General features: G+C 44.6%; 3 protein-coding genes across 3 annotated transcripts in view; 1 reads left to right on the top strand and 2 right to left on the bottom strand.

The window, feature by feature from the left end:
* Window positions 1-241: 241 nt before the first annotated feature.
* LOC308174586 (ubiquitin-fold modifier-conjugating enzyme 1) lies at window positions 242-3,077 on the bottom strand (the record flags this gene model as incomplete). Its single annotated transcript, XM_080549683.1, has 6 exons — window positions 242-851; window positions 1,126-1,216; window positions 1,545-1,621; window positions 1,815-1,878; window positions 2,114-2,181; window positions 2,955-3,077. The coding sequence occupies 6 exons, from the start codon at window positions 3,075-3,077 to the stop codon at window positions 771-773; spliced, it is 504 nt and encodes a 167-aa protein (XP_080405809.1). The 3' UTR covers window positions 242-770.
* An 892-nt stretch (window positions 3,078-3,969) lies between these two features.
* On the top strand, window positions 3,970-8,970 carry LOC308175015 (mitochondrial import receptor subunit TOM40B-like; the record flags this gene model as incomplete). Its single annotated transcript, XM_080550130.1, has 10 exons — window positions 3,970-3,983; window positions 4,805-5,004; window positions 5,293-5,360; window positions 5,486-5,578; window positions 6,797-6,898; window positions 7,061-7,166; window positions 7,278-7,400; window positions 7,834-7,910; window positions 8,557-8,659; window positions 8,831-8,970. Exons 2-10 carry the CDS (start codon window positions 4,821-4,823, stop codon window positions 8,968-8,970), a joined length of 996 nt encoding a protein of 331 aa, XP_080406256.1. The 5' UTR covers window positions 3,970-3,983; window positions 4,805-4,820.
* Window positions 8,971-18,636: 9,666 nt separating this feature from the next.
* Window positions 18,637-19,366, bottom strand: part of LOC308174905 (BICD family-like cargo adapter 2) — a gene marked incomplete at both ends in the record, with an annotated part of 5,481 nt that continues 4,751 nt past the window's right edge. Inside the window, one exon of the mRNA XM_080550017.1 lies at window positions 18,637-18,825. Within this exon, the coding sequence (XP_080406143.1) occupies window positions 18,637-18,825 (189 nt within the window). The remainder of the gene's footprint in view (window positions 18,826-19,366) is intronic.

Raw genomic sequence — 19,366 nt, 5'->3', positions numbered from 1 at the left:
AGAGGTGGAGTAGTACATGTTGTTCACCTCACAAGTGTACTGATTCTGAATTGTTTAGTAGTGTCTTTGTGTTTGTTTGTGCATTTATCAAGCCTATGTTACCACTGAGCAATGCGTTCTCGCTTGCCCTTATTGATCTAAATGTTAATTCCCAATGATTCTCTCTCTCTCTCACACACACACACACACACACACACACACCTCAACCAGAGGAACTACGTTTCAGATGACTTCAGTCAGTGTTTATTAACATAGATGAATCAAAGCTGTTGGAGGTGCAGAGGCGATGCCCACAGATCACACAGGTCGAGCTCTCTCTCTCTCTCTCTCTCTCTCTCTCTCTCTCTCTCTCTCTCTCTCTCTCTCTCTCTCTCTCTCTCTCTCTCACACACACACAAACACACACACACACTCCTGTGCTCTGACAAGACATGTTAAAATATAAACATCCACTTTGCAAATACTTGCTTACAGTCTTCTCTTTCTCCACTGTAAACATTATTATTTTTTAACCTGTTCCCCCAAAACAAAGAGCTCAACTTGGCTGAAACATGAGTCATGATCATATATCCCATTCCCCCTATGAGAGAGACTGGCACCCTGCTGTTCAGCTGGGGGGCTGGGAGCTGGAGACCTCCAGTCAAATGAGAAAAGGCTGTGCTGACGCATCTCTGGGAGGAGCGGGTATGTTGGGCTGTTGTGTCTCTGGGGGCTGCTGAGAAGGAGAGGGTCCAGGACTGCAGAGAGGAGGGTTAGTGTGTCTCCCAACTTCAGCTACTCTGCTGTTCTCTGTGCACGACCAGCCCTTTAGAGACTAGGTCAGGAATTTCCACTGCCAACCATGGACCCAACTAGAGAGGGAGAGAGAGAGAGAGACAGACACGCACACACGGATACGCACACACGCACGCACACACGCACACACACACACACATAGATAGATTTGAGAAATGCCCGGATGTGTACTAGAACAGGATACTTTTCATACTCAACTTCCCCAAAATGCATTGCGCGTCTCTTCAGCCTCGTCAAACTGTGCCACGCACGCGCGCGCACACACACACACACACACACACACACACACACACACACACACACACACGCACACGCACACACACAACCTACCCCCAGGGCCATCAAATGAGCAAGTCCAAACTTCGGTACATTCCTCGCCCACAGGGGTTTGAAGTGGTCCGTCAGACAAATCTTCCCCCCCCTGCAAAAGAGAGGAACCATTCTCAGTTCTCACCATCATCAGATTCATCACACACTGTGTATGAGTGAGAGTGTATGTTTATATGGTAAATGGTAAATGGACTAAATGGTAAATGGACTGCTCCAAAGCGCTTTACAACGGCCTCTCATTCACCCATTCACACACACATTCACACACCAATGGCGGCAAGCTGCCATGCAAGGCGCCGGCCCGCTCACTGGGTGCAATTTTGGGGTTCAGTGTCTTGCCCAAGGACACTTCGACATGTGGCCATTAGACGGCAAACTCTACCTCCTGCGCCACAGCCGCCCCGTAATGCGTCTCTCACCTGTACATTTTGGCGGTCTTCCCATCCAGCTCTGGGATGGCGACCTCAGGTGCTGTGGCTGGGTACGTCACAGGGATCTGACCAGGAAGAAAGGTCACAGCAGTAAGTGACAGACTCACTCTACCTACCTTCGACTTCATCGTATGTCACACACACACACAAAACCAAACTGTTTATTTCATTACGCATGTAGGATATGTTCATACGTGGCTGTGGTCAAGTATGTACGTATGTATTGAGTTGATGTATCTGTGGTGATAAAAGACTCACGTCAAACTCTACGTCAAACTCATACTTCAGCAGATCGTGGATGTACCAGCACTTTCCAAACCACCTGACCATAACAAAGAAGAAATAGCGATATAAGTAAACAAATCACACAAGCATAAAGCAGGAGACAGTGCCGGGGGGGTATTCCATCAACGTCGCTAAAGGAAAATCCTCGGGAGATTTATCAGAATAAGCCTGGATTTTCCTCTAGCAACGTTGCTGGAATACCCCCCCAGAGCTGTTACGCTGTGTGTGTGTGTGTGTGTGTGTGTGTGTGTGTGTGTGTGTGTGTGTCAGACCTGGTTCCCTCCTTGTTGGACTCCAGGCGGAACCAGTCGTTGTCAGCTGTCTTGTTGTTCTCCACATACTTCCAGGAACAAAAAAACAACAAACACGACAGCACGATATGAACTTCAGATGTACCTGAATGAACACTTCGTCACATTTACTTACTTTGATGTAACCAAAAGCACACATTGATTCAATTATCCACCTACTAGAAGATGTCGTGGTTGTCAAATATCAACAAAAGTGATCAATCTGATCTCTCCATCACCCCAGGGCCATTCAGGCCCTGAACACAGCAAAGACCTAGGTTCTAGGCCCTGGACAATCTAGACAATTTGATGGCAGCTACTAGATTGTAATCAAGTGCTAAATACTGAAACACAACTGTGAACATTTCAAACCTGCAAACTGCGACACTTTAAATGAATGTGCAATAACACTATGACAACAATGTATATGACAATGTATATGACAACCCTCAGGTACATAAGGTTCAGAGATAGGAAATGTTAGGATATTTATAGCATAGCATAGAGTACAGTACAGTGTTTTATTTGTATAGTATAGTATAGTGGTTATAGCCTTTATTTATGTAAACCAGCTCTTTCCCTTCTTGTTTTCAGTATTTTTTTCCTAGCACCAGGGGAGCCCCCCCTCCCAAATGTCGTTGTATGGTACCTGTACTATATCAATGACAATAAAGACCATTCATTCATTCATTCATTCATTCAACTACTGACAGTCAGTGACACGTACTGTTTAAGCAAGCCTGCCTGGCGTACTCGCTTGCTACCACTACCAGACCCTGTGTGTACTCATTTCACCCGATCGGTCCGGCGGTCCCGGTCTCACCTTGATCAGCGCCAGGTACTCCTCCCTCAGCCTCTGGACCCACAGCTCCTTGTCCCGCGGGCCGGAGTTGGTCTTCAGTAACGGGATCTCCGACACAGCCCTCCTGGTCGATTCATCCGCCATGTTTGACAGCTAAGAAAGCTGACGTCACTGAGTCATAGGCTGTGTTCGAAATGGCATACTAGCATACCGTGACGTTAGAATTATAAGGTTCTATCTCCATTTTTGTCAAAATTGAGTTTTTTTTACATAATCTGATCCATTAGGTGTTTATTAATGCCTGTGTGGTGTTATTTTTAAAATGTTGACATTTTTGAGTTAGTAATTAATAAAATACAAAGATTCCATCTCACAAAACATAATGGAATGTAAAAACGTTGACGCTCAATATCTCTGAACTACCCTAAACGGAGATAGAACCTTATAATTCTAAGCTCACGATACGGCATACTAGCATACTCAATTATATACTGCATCCTGCTTACTAAATTCATAATAAGTATGCCAATACCAGCCGACCGAAAATCTAGTATACATTTCTTGCATACTCAAATCTCGCATAATCTACAGTGTGAACGCACTGCATACTCAAAATATACGTCATATCTAGTATGAGTAGTATGCAGTATGCTAGTATGCCATTCCGAACACAACCATAGAGATGAGGAGAATCAAATAAGAGTTCTTATCGGAGGAAGTTGGGAGATATAATTTCTTTGAAAAAGAAAATAAACAACAACAAAAAAACGTCTGCAGTTTAGAAATACTCATTGTAGTTATATCGTTATTTAAAAATACATTTAAATGATTGGAATACTTACGGGAACCAAAAAGTACACTGTCTAGGTTTCTAGGGGGATGTATTTTCCTGCAACCCCGTCGCACAGAACAGCTGGGGGAGGGTTTCCGTGTCGGCTGCTCACAGCATCCTTTTCTGTCTTTGAGGAAACCTTCATCTGTCATCTCCTTTTTCTAGAGAGCAAAACATTCACCTGGTTGGAATTACGAGCTCTCCTTGTCACATTGGAAGTAAGCGGAACTATGTCAGAGCTTCGCTGATATTTTCTTTGTTGTGTTATTATTAAGGTCATGTGCACCTGTCATTGCCGGGGCGAGCTAAGCAGTGAATAAAGCCAACCTATTTTATTTTATTTTATTTGCAACCTATTGAATGCATTCGTAGACTTTACAATATACTTATTGCAGTGTTAGCTAGTGTATGGTGCCTTGGCCTTTAGATGATCTGTCTTTTAGGGGATATGAATGAATGAATGAATGAATGAATGAATGAATGGTCTTTATATATGTGCTGTTGAGAGAGAGAGAGAGAGAGAGAGAGAGAGAGAGAGAGAGAGAGAGAGAGAGAGAGAGAGAGAGTGAGAGAGAGAGAGAGTATGTGTGTGTGTGTGTGTGTGTGTGTGTGTGTGTGTTTGATTGATTGATTGAAAACTTTATTAGAAGATTTGCAGAAGTAGGTACATGAAAGTACATATTACATACAAGGTCAACTAACAGGATAAAAACCCAAGAAAGCCACTGGCTTATTTCAATTGGGGTCCTTGATTCTCAATTCATCGTTACATGTAAGACAGACAAAAAAAAACTAGTACTATCAGAGATAATACAGACAAATAACTAGTACTATCTACAAGATAAATATACATCCATCATGGGAAGAACAATACATGTGTGTGTGTATGTGTATATATATATATATATATATATGTGCATGTGTGTTGGTACATGACAGCAGAGGAGCTGGTGTAAAAGACAGTCTAGGCAAACAGAAAAAAAAAGCTAAACTATTCTGAACCCTTCCACGTGTGATTGTGTGTACCTGTCCGGTGCAGGAGGTGTGGAGACCTCATGGGCAGTGTTCTGGCCTTGTCTTCTGGTCCTGGCCGTCAGAACTGGCCTTTCTCTACAGACACTCCCCCGTCACGTTGGGACACCCCCCCAGCCTACTGGGACACGCCCCCGCGCTGGGAGAGGAGGGATGGCCGCCTCCCCAACCCTGGGAGCTTCCACGCCCTGCACAGGAGCTGCAAGGGTGGGTGACGCACCTGACACACAGCCGGAGACACTGGAGCAACACTAGTGTCTTGTGGGTAGAATAACGTGAATGTCTGAGGGGGCTCGGTCCATTCACTCGCTAGGTCTGTTGATGGTTTGCCTGTTTTATTTTGTTTGTCTATTTGTGCCCATTTTAAGGTGATTTTTTAGACTGGAATTCTCTTCTCTCTCTTCCCTTTTTCTCCTCTTTTCTCGCTTCACTCCCACTCTCTCCCTCTCCCTTTAATCTCTTCTCTCTCCTCTCTCCTCTTTCTCTGTCCTCCAGATGTGTTTCCTCAGCAGACTGAGGGAGTCAAGTTGATCGTCAACAAAACCCTCAGCAGCTTCTTTAAGGTTAACAACACACACATCATCTGCAGCCTTTAAAAACCTTATTAGATGATGAGTATGTGTGTGATTGGATGTAGTTTAACAAGTGTGTGTGTGTGTGTGTGTGTGTGTGTGTGTGTTTTTCTCAGGCCAGTCACACTCTCCACCTCAGTGCTGTGAGTCCATCTCAGTATCGTTTTCATGTGGAGCACCGGCAGTCTGACAATGACGGCAAAGACACGGTCAGATATACCTCTTAGTGTGTGTGTGTGTGTGTTAAACGTTTTGTTTTCTAAGTGACTGACAAAGTTAACTAAATTGGTGCTAGCATTTTCAATGGGATGGTGTGTGTGGGTGTGTGTATGTGTGTGTGTAATAATAATAATAATAATAATACATTTTATTTATGGGCGCCTTTCAAGGCTCTCAAGGACACCTTACAAGACAGTTTAAAACCACATATCAAAACATTAAAATCAACAAAGCAAAATGAGATAAAAAACAGCAAAATCAGATATACTGTAACAACAAACAAAATAATACAGGAGATCAAACCAAGTAAGCCATTGTGAACTGACTGGATTTGAAAGTGGTGAGAGTGTCAATATTGCGTATGTTAGGTGGCAGTGAGTTCCAGAGGCGGGGAGCAGAACGGCTGAAGGCTCTAGATCCCATAATGAATGAATGAATGGACTTTATTGTCATTGCTACAGTACAGGTACCAAACAACGAAATTTAGGAGGGGTGGCTCCCCTGGTGTTAGGAAAGGAAAAAAAAAAAACTTTTAAAAAAATTCACAAGAAGGGAAGGAGCTGGTTTACATAAATAAAGGCTATGTACACTATCCACTGTACTATACTGTACAGATAGACGACTAGGGTTGTCATATTGCACAATAGTATTATTTCACATTTATCTGTCCATAGTAGTCAGGTGGGCAGAAGGGATGACAAGTTGGTTGGCAGAGGAGGATCTGAGACTATGGGAGGGAGTGTGAGTAAGAAGGAGTTCAGAGAGGTATGAGGGTGCTAGGTTACGGAGAGCCTTAAAGGTGAGAAGGAGAATCTTAAAGTGAATACGGAATTTGATGGGGAGCCAATGAAGTTGTTGGAGAACTGAAGTGATATGGTGAATGGAGGGAGTTCTAGTAATGATGCGTGTAGCTGAGTTCTGGACCAGTTGGAGTTTATGGAGACATTTGTGTGGGAGACCAAAGAGGATGGCATTACAATAGTCTAAACGGGAAGTGACCAGGGCATGGACAAGAATGGTGGTGCTGGAGGGTGTCCGTGATGGACGGAGACGATTAATGTTGCGTAGGTGGAAATATGCAGACCGAGTGATATTGTTGATTGTGAGATTCGAAGGATAATGTGCTGTCCAGGACGACACCCAGACTCTTAACCTGTGTGTGTGTGTGTGTGTGTGTGTGTGTGTGTGTGTGTTCGGTCACCTGACAGGATTCCCCCGTGTTGATTGGCGAGATAGACTCCTCGGGCAGTCTAAATGCTCATTCGCTGCTGAACCTGACTGAGCGAATAAGGGCCAAGGCAGTATTCCAGGTGGGTTTTAAGATGTGTTTTTCTGTGTGTGCGTGTGTACGTGTGTGTGTGTGTGTGTATACGTGTGTGTGTGTACGTGTGTGCGTGTGTGTGTGTGTGTGTAACTATCAGACAGTGTAATAGATGTGTGGGCATGTCCATAATAGTCTCTCTCTCTCTTAGACCCAGCAGGATCAGTTTGTGACATGGCAATTTGAGACAGAGTACAGAGGAAGTGACTTCACAGCTGCTGTTACCATGGCCAACCCAGACATCCTAAGGGAGTCAGGTGAGAAGACACAGGTGTACTCTCAAAACCGCTAGCATTATTCAACAACAACGTCTACAGTACAGTCCCGTTTCCATTGGTATTTAACTAGCATCTTTCTCTGGGGGACAGTGATCCTGGTGGCACACTTCCTCCAGAGTGTTTCCTCAGGCCTGGTGCTGGGAGGGGAGCTGGTGTACCACCGGGGCCGAGCGGAGGAGGGGGGCATACTCACACTGGCCGGACAGTACTCAGGTGTGTGTGTGTGTGTGTGTGTGTGTGTGTGTGTGTGTGTGTCAGTCAGCTCGCTTCTTGATTGGCTACATTCCAGTCCACGTCACAATCGGACTCGGGAGTTGTCAGTTTTGACCACAAACAAGAAGACTTTTGATCGTAAATATTGAACACGTTTAATATTTACGATCGTCGGCCCCGACCATTTTCCGAGCAGATTGTCGGGCGAAATTGACTCTTAACACACCTCACACCACAGGATAATCTTGTAGGATAATCTTTAGAGCCATCCGATAATCGGGCGTTTGCTGTCCTTGGTCTGAAGGGTGGAAATCGGGCCAAAATCGGCCAGATTATCTTTATGTGTGTACCAGGCTTAAGACTGAAGATCTACTCAGAAATTGATTCTACTGCATTGTTTGCTGGTCTACTTTAATTTCTATCTCCACGTCAGGACCTAATTGGGTGGCAACGCTGAATGCCGGGAAAGGAGGAGCCCATGCTAGCTACTACCATAGAGCTAACAAACAGGTACATACATGCACATACACACACACACACACACACACACACACACACACACACACACACACACACACACATACAGTGGGGTGCAAAAGTTTGGGCACCCCTGGTTTAAATGTTACAATTAATCTCCAAGTGATTGAAAGCAAACCTGAACATTAAAGTTAAACATGACACCTTTCTGCACATTTTAAAGCAAGGTTTCTTTTTATTTTCATTTTTCAGATTTCTTAAATGATAAAAAAGGAAAAGGGCCTGTGAAAAAGTTTGGGAACCCTTTTGGATTATTCTTTGTTACCTTTTGAGAAGATGATTACTAGGAGGAAGTGTTTGCAAGCTGTTATAGTTGCCCGAGGAGGAGTTACAAAGTACTAGCTGACAGGGTTCCCAAACTTTTGCATAAGGCCTTTTTCCTTGTTTTATTATTTTGAAACTGTAAAAAATTCATCTTGGTTTAAAATGTGATGAAATGTGTCATGTTTAATTTTCTACCATTTAGAGGTTAGGTTTGCTTCTTTTCACTTAGATATTAATTGTAAAAGGCATTTTGACTAGGGGTGCCCACATTTTTGCACCCCACTGTATACACACACTCACGTACACACACTAACGCATACACAAGTTAACTCTGGTGTTTGTGTGTGTATGCTAGATCCAAGTCGGGGTGGAGTTTGAAGCCAGTACTAGGACACAGGAGACCACCGCCTCCTTCGGATACCAGATGGAACTCCCCGAAGCCAACATGGTCTTCAGAGGTAACGCCCATTTGTGTATGATAATCAAAATAATATTTGTGTTCTTCCAATGATGTGATATTTCCCTTTGGGAATACTTAATTTACAATAAAGTGTGAATAAAATCATTGTTTTTCAGTAGTATCAACATTTATAGTGTGTGCGTGTGTGTGTGTGTGTATGTGTGTGTAGGTATGGTGAACAGCAAGTGTATCATAGGAGGAGTGTTAGAGAAGCGTCTGTCTCCTCTCCCTGCCACCCTCCTCATGGGTGCCTTCGTTAATCACCGTGGCGACAAGCTTCAAGTGGGGCTGGGCGTCAATGTGGGATAGACTCCGCCCCCTTTCAAAAGGACTACATCTCCTACAAGCCCCGGTGGGAAGATCCCAGCCTACAGGCCTCATGGGACACTGAGTTCCCCATCCACTTCTCCCATAACGACCACTTGGCAACTTCCTACTGACACCCTGAACTGGCTGGATTGTTGGAGGTGATGACATAATGACTCCTCCCACCACCATCCTCATCCCTCCTCCCAACACCCTGACCTCCACCCAGCTCCCTGCTGGATAGCGGAGCACAGCCAATCACAGGAAGGAGATCACTACTACCTGAACACCCTCGGCTGTCTATCTCATACAAGAAGACCTTCAGGGCTGGTTTCATGGACGCAGATTAGGACTAATCCTAGACTAAAAAAGCGTCCTCAATGGAGAATTTCCATTGCAAGTATGATTTAATCCTGGACTAGGCTCGAACCTTGTCTGTGAAACCGGCCCTTAGAATTTACTCCTAGGTAGTCATAGAGTAGGTACAGTAGGTAGGAATGGTGTGTATATTGTAGGTATATTCAGCCACGAGAAGAGATCCATAACAGTGCACTCGGCTGGCAAGGGCAGAGACTTTGTAAACTTGAACTGGATGAGTCTTATATCAGCGTCATGTGTACTGACGGACAGTGTTGCCAGATTGGGCGTATTCCCGCCCGATTGGGCTACTTATGATCACACTGGGCGGATTTTAGACTGTGGTTAGGCTGTGTTCACACTTGACTTCTTTTTTTTAGAAAAAAGCGCTGGCTTCACCGCCTTTTGAGCTTCTTTTCCCAGAATGCATTTCGCACCGGCCAGCAGCGCGGAATTTAAATCGTCCCTATAACTCCCAGAGGCTTCGACTATTACCAATTCTATCGCTGGGTATTTTCAATGTGTGTTGTGTTGAACTCTGTATATTTGCAACAGTGTTGTGGAAAATGAAGATTTCTGCCGAATGCTGCTAACACTGGAACCACGTTATGAAACACCAGTAGCAATCACGAGTTGTTCAACTGGTAGTGCTACATTGTTTTCGTCCATCTTGGTGGGTCTGACGTCTCGGAGCACCGGTAGCTAGGAAGTAGGTTACTAGGGAAGGTACACGCGTACCTACTCTCCTCGTCCTGATTGGTCAGCTGTCAGAAAGGCGCTTGACATCACACAGCGCCTTTCTGAAAAGTTAAATAAAGTCAACTGAAAAAGGCGCTGAAGGCTGCGCTTTTTAAATAAAAAAAAGAAGTCAAGTGTGAACACGGCCTTAGGCTGGAAAATAATCCCATCTGGCAACACTGCTGACGAAGAATGAGCTGCTGCAGCGGAGCCGTGTGTGTGTGTGTATGTATGTGTGTGTGCGTGTGTGTGTGTGTGTGTGTGTGCGTGCGTGTGTGTGTGTGTGTGTGTGTGCGTGCGTGTGTGCGTGCGTGTGCGTATGTGGTCAGACCTGATGATGAATAGGAACTGGTGCTGCTCCACCCATGCTCCCTCCTAATCCCTCTGATCCATGGTCATAATGTTCTGTATATATGTAGATGTCCATATATGGATATGTCCATATATGGGCACAGTGTCTGCACTACTCACTGTGCTCTGGCACTCAGATGAAATGGAACTCATTTTACTTCTTTTTAAAATATTTTCTGTTTATTTCAGATACAGGGAAATCTTGCAGGTTCTAAATCTGTGTTACGTACGTGTGTGTGTGTGTGTGTGTGTGTGTGTGTTTGCGTGCGTGTGCGTGCGTGTGCGTATGGTCTGTACGGGGATAGGGGTTTGTGTGTGTCGGTAAACTAGGGTTGCATCTCTATCGAGTGGCTCGCCTCCTATCCATCAACTCTGATGTGTGAGGGCGGAACAGACTCTCTCCTGTCCCTGTGTGTTCTGACGGTTGAGACTCTGTGGAAAACACCACCTTGATTTGTTTTAACTTAAAAAAAAATATGTTATTTATTTGTATCCGGATATAAGTGTACTCAACTTGTCTTAAGTTAAACACACATTGTTTCAGGCTTGGTCCTCTAGAATCAGGCAGAGCGTGGAGAGAGCGTGCCCATGCGTGCGTGCGTGCGTGCGTGCGTGTGTGTGTGTGTGTGTGTGTGTGTGTGTGTGTGTATCCAGAATTTCCTGTTTCCTTGTTCCTGTGTGTAAGTGAGTAGAGCAGAGCAGGAAGTCTGGTAGCTGAGTCTGGATTGGGCGTTCATACACAGGTATGCAGATCTATATATATGTAGTGACGTCGAGAGAACATGCTGACTGGACGTGTTCGACAGAAGATGAGGCACACAAACACATCCATACACACGGTAGGTACAAGTTCGATACATACAAACAGAGAGGTAGAATAGAACACAACACACACACACACACACTCACTGATGAAGAGAGTATAACACACACACACACACACACACTGTCGTGAAGGGGTCCACATGTTTGGTGCTGCTGTGGGGGTTTTCATGGTGATGGTGGACTTCCGATGAAAAAGTTCACCCCTATGGCAACACTGTCATAGCAACCAGGGTCCCAACAAATCAATCGGACACGCAGAAAAACACGTGAGTTATAATCAAAGATCTGCATTACTGTATGTCCTCTCTTTCTATTTCTCCATCACACTTTCCCTACTGCAGCAGGAGGTAGGCTTAACCGATTATGAATGTATATCTATCTTTACTCTCCTGCTAATACATAATAGTACTCTAACTACAATACAGTTTGTCATATTCAAGTGTAAGGATGATGATGATGATAAGTGAGGCTACGTTGAGCTCAAATCTTAACCCTTTATCCTCTTAACATGGTCAAAGGGTAGAAAAGTAGTGGTGTTTAGAGAATGAGATGTAGTGTAGACAGATTTAAACTTAAATCCTTTAGAAACATTTGGCTATATTTTCTTGATAGCAAAATATATATAATATTGATAATCTGACTCCATTATCACTATGTGCAAAGAATTGTTGAGTCTGTGCTTATTTAGTGCAAGAAAGGCCAAAAAGAATGAATCAGATGAGGCTTTAATAATAATGTATACTTATACATATTAACTTAAATTACACATAACGTATACTTATCTAATAAATGTCTATTACACAGGAAATACTTCGTAGAACATTTTTACATCCTAGTTGTTCCGACCCTGTGGTCTAGGGTAAAACCAGGGCCTAACACGCTGCAGCAATGCTGATGAAAAATGGTGTCAACAAAAAGAATGCCACCAGGAAACACATACATGGTGGGGTAGCACCTGTTCCTAACCTCACCAAAAATGTCCCTACGTGATGACACACCCATGGATAGCTTACCTAGCCCCTCTGGCCCTGCGTGTAGAAATGACAACATCTCTTCAGGCTACATCTTAACTGTCTCTCTTGAAGACCTCTTCTTCCCCACTACCCCCTCTGTACAGTTTATCTACTGTAACCTAAATACATTTATAATAATAATAAAAAATAATTAATAAGAATAAATAATAATTCCTCCTTCTAGCATCTGCCAATGGCCCCAGGTCCTAGCATAGATTTATTTTTCTTATGATGACTGATGGATAGATTATTCACTTACTTTGACAAATGTAGTTGTTGTTAGTCGCTTTGGATAAAGGTGACTTACTGCTAGATGCCAAAGATTTAAATGTAATTGAATGTAATGCTTTGTTGAGCTCAAATCTTAACCTTTTGTCCCTTTTGACGTGGTCAACAGGTACAACAGTAGTGGGGTTTAGGGAATGAGAGGCAGTCTGAGTGATAGCCAAATCAGCAACAATCTAACTATCCTATCAAGCCTCTGTCAACAGAGTAGCGTACCATCAAGGTAGGAACCGGTGTGGTGGAGGTTTGTCTAACCAAACAGCACTCAGTCTGATCCTTTTCATCCTTTCCTCCAGTTCATCAGAATGTTGTTGTGAGGGGGACGGGGGGGACGGTCACCATGGTGATATGGTCCCTGTGTTCCATCTTTGTGTTCGTGGTCCTCTGGGGGCCTTCAGGTAATCCAACCGATGGAATCTGCACAATCTCTACATCATACATGCCTAAATCATCTAACCGAGCTCTACTCATCAGATCCATCCAGCACTGGGCTAACTCTCTGTGTGTGTGTGTGTGTGTGTGTGTGTGTGTGTGTGTGTGTGTGTGTGTGTGTGTGTATGTGTGTATGTGTGTATGTGTATGTGTGTGTGTGTGTGTGTATGTGTGTACGTGTGTGTATGTGTGTACGTATGTGTACGTATGTGTGTATGTGTGTGTGTCAGGCTCTCTCTCCTCTCCTCAGAATATGAGCGTGCAGTTTCTGGACTTCAAAGGCAGGCTACACTGGCAGGGGCCAGGAAACCCCAGAAACACACACTACTCTGTCCAGCTTCGAGTCCTCGGAGAGTGAGTGTGTGTGTGTGTGTGTGTGTGTGTGTGTGAGCATGTGTGAGCATGTGTGAGCATGTGTGAGCATGTGTGAGCATGTGTATGATGAGATTTAGAGAAAGAGATACAGTATACATAGAGAGGGGGTGGTTGAGGGGAGAGAAAGTAGAACTGGGGAGAGAGGGTCCAGTCGGAGGTGAAGTGAAAGAGAGAGAGATGATGATGATGATGACGATGATCATCATGATGATGTGTCCGGTTGTGTTGCAGAGTGTGGCGTTTCCCGGGGAACTGCATGGACATTGTTGCCATGGAGTGCGCCCTGGACATTCCACTGAACGAGGACGACCTGTTGGAGAACTATCAGTTCAGAGTCAGAGCACAGGCGACAAACCAGAGTTCAGACTGGAACCATCTGGGCTACACAGCACAACCCTCCTGGGACAGTGAGTAGCTAGGATTGGAAGAAGGAAGCAATTTACCATGAGAGGAAGGGGGTTGTGGACTCATTTACCACTGGTACAGGGTTGTGGCACGAGGCGAAGCCGCCCTCGAATGGTCAATTGCTTTTTCTACAACAGCCACCACATAATATGACAAATAAATACACAGTTGTAACATTAAATTAATGTATTTACAATCATTTAATCGTTTCAGAATACATATATCCCTCCGCCACAGAATATAGTCCCATAAACAAGATCAACGATTGCATTGTAGGTCAGCACAGGTGTTCTTAATCAGATTGATTGGGAGGCGCATTGATACTGGAAATGTGGTCTGAACTGAAGGTTGTTGGGATATTTACCACTGGTGCTAGCCAATCAGAATCCGGTATCCAAACATGCTGTTGTAGAAGCACTCATAACCACTCATCATTTGAGATTATTCTTCTCATTTCATTTGACATTTTAACCATTTAGCAGACGCTTCTATCCAAAGCGATTTACAATGAAGAGATTACAGGATGACAGGATGACAGTCTCCCTGGAGTCATTTAGGGCTTAAGTGCCTTACTCAAGGGCACACTAATGGTGGTGTTCCCAGGTGGGATTTGACCTTCTGATCACCAGTCCAACACTTTATCCAACTCACTATCCACTACTACCCCCAGTAAATAAAGACTAGACACAACCTGACTGGACTAGATTGGATTATACCAGACCAGGCTAGATCAGGACTGTCAAGCGACTGGTTTGGAAACAATATGGATGTTAATAAGTGACTTATTGTTATTTATTGCCTGTGTGTGTGTGTGTGTGTGTGTGTGTGTATGTGTGTGTGTGTGTGTGTGTGTGTGTGTGTGTGTCGCCTCCTGCAGCCCTGCTGAGTGCTCCGTCTTTGAGGTTAGCGGTGAAGGACCAGAATGTGTACATGTCTCTGACTCACCAACAGACCGTGCTCCCAAACCTCCACTTCAACATCTCGCTGCTACAGACAACAGGCAGCCACGACACCACGGTCAGACTACACAAACACACACACACACGCACGCACACACACGCACACACACAGACACAGACACAGACACAGACACAGACACAAAGACACACACACACACACACAGACACACACACACACACACACACACACAGACACACACAGACACAGACACAGACACAGACAGACACAGACACAGACACAGACACAGACGCACGCACACAGACACAGACACACACACACACACACACACACACACACACACACACACAGACACAGACACAGACACAAAGACACAGACACAGACACACACAGACAAAGACACAGACACACGCACGCACGCACACACACAGACACAGACACACACACACACAGACACAGACACAGACACAAAGACACAGACACAGACACACACAGACAAAGACACAGACACATGCACGCACACAGACACACACACACACACACACACACACACACAGACACACACAGACACACACACACACACACACACACACACACACACAGACACAGACACACACACACACACACACACACACACCCTGTACAGTTTCTCCAGTGTCATAATAAAATCAAATAAAAAGACGACTGCCAATGCATAGATGACTTTTTCCTGCTCTGACTGGTGGATAGATGATTGACTTACTTCAGTCATGTATTTGTTGTCACTTTTGGATGAAGGCGCCTGCTAGCATGTGTAAGGTTATGGTTGTGGTTACAGGTGGTTTTCGAGGACGTCGAGTCGCCATCGAAACGTGTGTTCTATAACCTTCCCCCTGGCTATCATTACTGCCTCATAGCGTCAGCCAATCACCATTCCAGACATGGCCGTCACATGACCACAAAGGATTGTGTATACCTGCCCACGGTCTCACCAGGTAAAGACCTAACTGGTCTGGGAATGACACTAATGTCTGTCTCATGGAGCTGGTCTGGGAATGACACTAATGTCTGTCTCATGGAGCTGGTCTGGGAATGACACTAATGTCTGTCTCATGGAGCTGGTCTGGGAATGACACTAATGTCTGTCTCATGGAGCTGGTCTGGGAATGACACTAATGTCTGTCTCATGGAGCTGGTCTGGTCTGGAGCTTGAGTTATCTGATGTCATATATAAGTGTGGTTCCTGCTATCTAATGTCTGAAGTCTTCATATTTACATTTACATTACATTGCCATTTTTTGGCATTTAGCATGCGCTTTTATCCAAAGCGACTTAAAACAAATACATTTGTCTAAGTAGGTGAATCATCTATCCATCAGTCATTGCAAGAAAAAGTAATCTACGGTAGGGCCAGGGGCCATTGGCAGTCATAATGCCAATTATAATTATAATTTTAATTATTTATTATTATTATGATTATTTAACTTGTTAATATTTGTTGTTTATGTTTTCAGATTTGCCTGTGGGTGTGGTCATATCTATAGGAGTGGTTCTTCTGCTGGCTGCTCTGATTGGTCTGGCCATAGTGATATGCCTCCAGAAGCCCAGAGACCACAACCCCAGAGCACTGGTACTGACCCCTGACCCCTGAATGCACCCCCTAAATTGACAGTACCACCTAATATTTCATTTCTGACCAACACTGTGAGGTAGCTAATGCCTTCTCCCTCCATGTCTCTCTGTCCTCCTCTCCCTCTGCAGGGCGTGTATGTTGGGTCAGTAGAGTGTGTGTTCATTCCAGAAACAGTATTCTGTGAGCCTGTGAGGCTACAGGCGGATTGGACACAACCGGCGAGCTGTTACCACGGTTACCAGGCCAGAGTCAGCATTGCCGCCCTCGCTATCAGCAATGGAGACAGACAGGAGACAGAGGCTGTCCTGCCCCCCTCACCACCTAAACCAGTCTCCCCCTTTATCAGAATGGCCTGGGATAGTGACAATAAGGGATACGCCACCAGCGAGCTGCTAGATGGAGATACAGACGAAATGACAGACAAACCGCTGCTGCGGGACAGACACACAGACAGAGGGAGAACTCCGGACAGGCGGACGGTGCTGCCAGAGGACCGTGGGGAGGCAGACAGAGAGAGAGACTGTGCTCCAGACCTCTGCGACCTGCAGACCCCCCCCTGGAGGGAGGGGGAGGGGGAGGGGCTTGGAGCGGAGTCAGGGGATGAGATGGAGCATCAGGGTGGCGCGTCGGGGGCAGAGGAGGCGTCGGGGAACCAAGAGGAGGCGTGTTCTGAAGGAGACAGTCCGTGCTCCTTCTCAGGTTATGAACCTCACCCTGACCTCTGACCCCTGACCCCTGTCTCACCACTGACCGTAAACCTTTACTCTGACTCTGATGTCACATGACCCTTTACTCACCGTCTGACACCTTCAAGCTCTTGTGTTTGGACCTGACAGAGACAGCTCACATTATGATGGTGCTTCATGTTGTGTACATTATGTTCTTGTTTAATGAATCCTGTTTTTATTAAATATGAAAAATGTTCCTCTGTTTTTTTATCATGCTACTTCTTTTTACCCACTTTCTCTACAACTACAATCAGTTGTAATGGTGTTAGTGATTGCAACTCTACATTTACATTTGAGGCATTTAGCAGACGCCTTATTCCAAAGCGACTTACAATGAATACATTTGACTATGTAAGTGAATCATCTATCTACTAGTCATAGAAGGAAAAGTACTCTATCTTCAGGCTTTTAAATATTGACACAGGGGAAACAATACGGGGAGTAGTAGATGTCTCAGGAAAAACAGTATAGGGGGAAGTAGGTGTCTCTGGAGACACAGTGCAGGGGGGTAGTAGATGTCTCAGGAGGGACAGTTAAGGTGTAGCCTGAAGATTAAGGTGTAGCCTGAACTCTATGTACACATGGATAATCTGTGGAGGAAAGAAACTTCCAAACTTGTTCTTCTGTTATTGTTGATGTTAGTCACAATCTAGTATAGTACATATTCTGCAATCAAGAAACCATTTTGGTTTCAGCTTATTTATTATGTCAAGTTGACAGGAACTTTACAATACACCAAAATCATATGCACAAAGAGAGAGATCTCTACCCACAGACACAAGGCAGAGAAAAACACCAACATCTCTTCTGTAAGCAGCCTTTTTATTTCCAAATCACCTCTTTGTTCCCAAATGTTCCCCTCTCAATCTTTAAATCAGATGTAACCTTTCACCTCTCCATAATACGTCCCAACTTTTCACCACGACATATGCTCAGGACTTTGTTATTGCAACAGTAAATGATACAGTAGCCAGGAAAAGTATACTGTAGCAAGAAAACGTACTGGAGACTAGCATGGAAGTAGGGCGGCTGTGGCTCAGGGGGTAGAGCCGGCGCCTAATGATCGCAATGTCTTAAGTTCGGTGGTTCGAACCCAGGCTGGCCACATGTCAAGGTGTCCTTGAGCAAGGCACTGCACCCCTAATTGCTCCAGGGTCGCCGTCTATGGCAGACCTCTTGCCTAGATCATAAAATACCAAATTCCAACAGTTGACTGACAAGTTGATTCCATGGCAATTTTATTGCATGGCAATAACATTATTATTAAGTGAATAAATATGAAACACACATTGGATGTCAAAAAAGTTAATAATTATTTTTTTATTTACAAGTAATAGATACATTCACAAACTGACTGTAAATAAAGATATTCTATATACAAAAAAATATTATATATAAATGTATGTATACATCTGTAAACATGTTATCAATATACTAAGAGTATATTATAGAGGGCACATGAGAATACTAACTAATACTCTCCTCTCACCCCCCCACCATTATAGTCTCTCTCTCACCCAGCAAAGTCAAATCTAATCACTCTCTCTCTCTCTCTCTCTCTCTCTCTCTCTCTCTCTCTCTCTCTCTCTCTCTCTCTCTCTCTCTCTCTCTCTCTCTCTCTCTCTCTCTCTTACTCCTTTCCAAATAAAGAGGAGAAGAATCCCTTCCCTCCTTCTCCTCTGACTCTCATTGACCTGCTGAGGCGCGTGCCTCTCTGTAGCCCGGCGTTATTCACTCTCTCTTTCTGTCGCTCCGTTTCTTTCTCCCGCTCCTCCTCCTGCAGCTGGACCTGCTGGCTGATCACCAACCGCATGTCTTCCTGGTGGGCAGAGAGAGAATGAAGAGTGGGGCAGCTGTGGCGCAGGAGGTAGAGCTGCCGTCTAATGATCGCAACAGTTGGTAGATCGGCGGTTCGAACCCCGGCTGTCCACATGTCGAAGTGTCCTTGGGCAAGACACTGAACCCCAAATTGCTCCCAGTGAGCGGGCATTGGTGTGTGAATGTGAATGTGTGTGTGAATGGGTGAATGAGAGGCCGTTGTAAAGCGCTTTGGATAAAGGCGCTATATAAGTGCAGTCCATTTATGAAGAGTTCACAAAAAAGGTGTTTGACTTTTTCTCCTGAAGCAGACACTCACTGAGCTAAGAAGTTAAGAGTTATTTAGAGTTGTAAGTTAATACAATTCACAATTCAGTCCACAATGACTATACAGTTCAAGTACATGATGTGAGAGCAGCTGGTGAAAACAGGAACAAGTCGGCAACCGAGCAATTGTTTGTGCAGACTTTTATTCCGAAAAATTTAGTCAAGCCAGAATTGTAACGCAATGGATTCGGTGAGTCATCCCCACTACTACCTAG

The sequence above is a fragment of the Nansenia antarctica genome (genome assembly GCF_963989245.1).
Source record: "Nansenia antarctica genome assembly, chromosome: 20".
Classification (NCBI taxonomy): Eukaryota; Metazoa; Chordata; class Actinopteri; order Argentiniformes; family Microstomatidae; genus Nansenia; species Nansenia antarctica.
Note: the sequence above shows the minus strand (reverse complement) of the source record. Positions and strands in the feature narration are given on the sequence as shown.